General features: G+C 43.6%; 1 protein-coding gene across 1 annotated transcript in view; it reads right to left on the bottom strand.

Annotated features, from left to right (window-relative positions):
• Nucleotides 1-1328: 1328 nt before the first annotated feature.
• Nucleotides 1329-4413, bottom strand: part of LOC134464778 (melanopsin-A-like) — a 45860-nt gene continuing 42775 nt past the window's right edge. The window contains exons 9-10 of the mRNA XM_063218124.1: nt 3379-3630; nt 1329-1403 (exon numbers count right to left, since the gene is read on the bottom strand). Coding sequence (XP_063074194.1) covers nt 1329-1403; nt 3379-3630 — 327 coding nt within the window. The remainder of the gene's footprint in view (nt 1404-3378; nt 3631-4413) is intronic.

The following is a 4413-nucleotide window of genomic DNA, read 5'->3' as shown; positions in this document are numbered from 1 at the left end:
TCTCTCTCTCTCGCTCTCTCTCGCTCTCTCTCTCTCCATGGCGGGTGGAAAGAGCAAGATCAATAGTTCCCCACTCAGTCCAATGACTCAATATGTTCAATGGCTTACATTCATTTACAAAATTAAGCAACAGCCCCACTGACAATCCCCTCAGCTGATGGGGTTTGAGCCTATGATGAACACTTATGTGGAACACTAACTGTTCCTCAGTGGTCTTTCTGATCCTCATTTCATCACGTACAATATTCACTGCAGTGTTTATTCTAAAGCATACCTTTGCAAGCCTCTATATATTGTACACATTGTACAACGAAAAACATTTTCTTTCCTAGATTCTTTCCCTTTTATGGTAAAGTGTGTGTGCTTGTGTGCATGCGTGTGCGTGTGTGTGTGTGTGTGTGGATTATCCACCGAGTATAGGCAGTGACCTCTTTCCAGGAAGTGATTATGCTGTAGAACACTCACTTATTTATGAACATTTTTTTTCTGGAGTACGCTTGATCAACTCATCATGAGATTGTCTAACCTCTGAAGTGTGCTGTTTTCCCCAGTGTACTGCATGCACCACCTTGTCCTGTGCAACTCCCATGACAATGAATAGAAGTGTATTCTATGCTTTATCTTCAAGCATGCTCCACAGCTGCCCATACCCTCTGTGGTGTGCTACGATATGCAACCGTACAACTGCATTCAAGTCAGCCCATTTGAAGCTGTTTGTTTGCCCGAATGGCACCAGTGAAAAAGGATCGCTGCAGATTCATCATTAGGGTCAATGGAATGAATTGACTCTCTGTACCTCTGGCCAGTAGCATACAGAGGTGTTTTTTACAGACACTCATTGATGTAGCCTCTGAGAGCCTCCTTTTGAAAGCCAAGCTCGATGCAGCAGCCATACAGAAATGGTCCCTCTATTTTGAGCTCAATGATATGTGCCATTTACTGTCCTTAGCATTGGAATCTGGGGGCTGCTGTGGCACAACTTGCCAATGCAACCACCCATGTAAGGCCTACATGTCTGTGTGGACCCAGGTTCAAATCTGGCCTGAGTGATTTTTCAATCCTACCCATCTCTCTCTCCACTCATTTTCCTGTTTTCTCTCAACTGTGATGTCAAACAAATGATCCATAGGACAAAAGATGTGCCGTTCATGTAATTTTGTGATCAATTATTGCTACAGGTCAATTCTCCTAATGGACGTTTGGGGAAAAAAAAGACACACGATGGAAGAGAAAGGGAATTGAGTTGAGAAAATCTGTTAAGCAATACTTGAGAAGGATAACAAAGATAGATCTATTGACGTTTCCTTTGTTTATCCTTGCTCAACTGCTTATCTCAACTTGGCCTCCTTTGTCATTGTTATGTCTTGTATCTTTTTAAGCTTATCTCTTGCTCCTAAGGGACTCTTAGGAAAAGTAACCAAGAATCAATTGATCACAGAATCATATGAATATGATACATAAAAGCTGAATTTGATTTCAAGATTGAACAGCAGATGAGTCTCAAAAAGTCTAAAAAATCTTGTATAATATATGGTTTATAAAACAAAGTTTGGATTTTTTCATTGCTTTTTCGAAATGCACCCTCCAGTCCTGACTTTTAAGAGATAGCAACAGCTAGTGAGGCAACAGCTAGCGAACATTGGACATGCATTGGACTGAATTAATCAATGCTGAGGGAGCAAAATAGCGAGTATGCTGCACCAAGTTGATCAATCCAGTTGTATGCATGTCTACAAGTTCTGACGACCGTGTTCAAAACTGCAGGAAACATTTTAAAGTGACACGGGCAAGTATATTTTGCAATGTTCGTTTGAGGGCAACATCAGGAATTCCAAGTACGGGTCTCTGCCCACAGACAGCAGAGGCGGTTGGGAGAGTCATTATTCGCTAACCAAAATGCTTCGCTGAACAATTCATATATCTTAAACTTGTCTACCATCTGATTCCCAGATGAAAATGATATTGATTTGCAGAATATTCAAAATCATATGTGAATGTGCTGTCAATGCTTGTAGATTGTACCGTACCGGAATTATATCAGATTGTCTGTTTATTGTGTTTTATTGTGTTTTATTTAGCATTATCACCCGTTGAGCAGACGGTACGTCTTCTGATTGGCTGAGCACGTGTCCTTTATTCCCCAAGAGCAGGACACCTATGATGTCATGCGGGCGTCTAAGTTGCTTCTTTTCTAACTTTCTGGCGAAGTGCCGTTACTAATTCTAAACTGCAGGTTGCTATGGTCAAGACCTCGTCGTTAATTCTATCGCATTTGGTTGTCAAGCCAAGACCCCGTCATTAATTCTAACGCATTTGGTTGTCAAGTGAAAAACCGAGTCGTCAATTCTATCGCTTTTGGTTGTCAAGTCACCCCAACGTTCTGCGCACGTCCTTACGTGCCTCCGATAGAGGCGCGTCTCAATAGATTAGGAACGGGTGCCCATAGTAATGTACCAAGCGCAGTGGTTAATATACTGTCTCACAAAGCCTTAGATCAACATATTAATAAATTAACACTTAAATGCTGGTAACCGGGTCATAAGCTGAATGACGCCCTTCAAGGTGTCCCGATATCAAGGGAAAATGGAGTTGGCAAAGCGAACAGCCCTTCGGCTGCGCCGTCGGGCTGTTAGAACGCTCCGCCTCGTCCATTATTTCCCTTGATATCGGGACACCTCGTCAGCCGTTATTCCATACATGTGGTGGAGTAGGGGAGTTGCCCCACCTGGACTCAAACCCAGACCTCCGGGGGCACCAAATTGGGGCTCTGACTGGGCGTGACAGTCAGTACACACCCACAACCCTAAAGTGATGGTCACTTCATCACAAGCAACATGGAAGCAGCATGCATTTAACAGGCCTACTATGAGGGAATAATCAAGACCAGGAGATGAAAATAATTTTACCAGAGCTGGGAATATTCAGATCAGAAGGGCATAACCCTCCCTCACCATCCCATACAAATCCTACCCTGATTATGTATCACTGTCTGCTGTGCAATGCAACCTGTCATTCCAAAGTAGAGCAGAACATTAAGTGTTCAACTGTTTTTTAAGAAGGTCCTACCATGTACTGCTTCTCTGTGCTGTTAGCACAAGTAATTTCACTGTTTCACTCATCTACGTGGAGCCTGGATGTATTCCTGTGTGTGAGCTAATGGTTAGGGAGCTAATGAGCTAATGGTTATTGGATCAGAGGGTTGCAGTTTCAAATCCCACCCTAAGCAGTAAGTAATGGCTGAAGTGCCCTTAAAGAAAGGCACCTAACCCCACATTTCTCAAGGGACACTAACTACCCTATCTAATAGCAGTAAGTCATTGTAGATCGTAGCGTCAGATAAGTAGGCCTATAATGGACTATAAACATGTGGTGACTCACATTGCTGAGTTGAGACCAGCTCTGCTGGTTCAGTATTGTGGCGGATTGACCTGACGTCCTCTCGGCAGTGGCGAGTGAGTTGCAACGGGAGAGCTTCTTGGCCTTGACAGAGTTGGTGGACCTGAGGTTGACCAGCTCAGCTGTCTCGTAGCTCGTCACATCACACGACACCTGCCGGCTGGCCGGACGAGAAGTCAGGCTGGCGGGACGAGAAGTCAGGCTGGTCACGTCCCCGTCAGCTTCTGTGTATGCCTGAATACACACATGCGAACGCACACACACACACACACACACACACACACACACACATGTAACGGAGGCTGACTAGCAGAGTTGGCGTGGAACGTTAGTAAACCTCCCTCTGAAAGCCTCATACAGTGTCAATGCCATTGGGCTGGGGGACTGGTCCTTTAGTCCAGCGGTATCGTACTGTGCCTCCCATTTCCGAACCGATGTAGTTGACGAGGTCGCACGTTCGCACCCCGAGGGGGACGAACAGGTGCAAGAAGACCTCCATCACACACACACGCACACAGGCACACACACACACTACAATTCAACGACAGATGTTTTGTTTCGACTGAACACTAAATAAGGGCATTACGTGAGCGAACTCAGACCTGCGACTTAAAAAAGTCTGTGGTACGGACAGTTCACAAATCTGTGCATTGTGAATACAGAGCAAGTTGTTTTATCAATTACAGTTTTTTCTGATTGCTAAAGCTCAATTTTCGCAACTTTGGCTGCTTTTGCAAAACTCTACACACAACTACAAGAACTTCACACCTATCTAGCAAAGCACTGTAGATAAGGTGCAAAATCAAACTAAGGTTGAAAAACGCTAAACACTTTTGGAAAATTTGCATTTTTGTGTCAAATCATTCACACAAACTATCTTATAATAAACACACACACACTGCAACTACACACATGCAGTATAAATGATATACACATTTAGCTTGTGTTGTTCTTTGCACAATGTAAATTAATTGCAGATCACACTTTTGTCATGAATACTTGTGATATACAGTTTTT

Source organism: Engraulis encrasicolus, chromosome 15, assembly GCF_034702125.1.
Source record: "Engraulis encrasicolus isolate BLACKSEA-1 chromosome 15, IST_EnEncr_1.0, whole genome shotgun sequence".
NCBI lineage: Eukaryota > Metazoa > Chordata > Actinopteri > Clupeiformes > Engraulidae > Engraulis > Engraulis encrasicolus.
The sequence above is the reverse complement of the archived record's forward strand: the minus strand, read 5'-3'. Positions and strand labels throughout refer to the sequence as shown.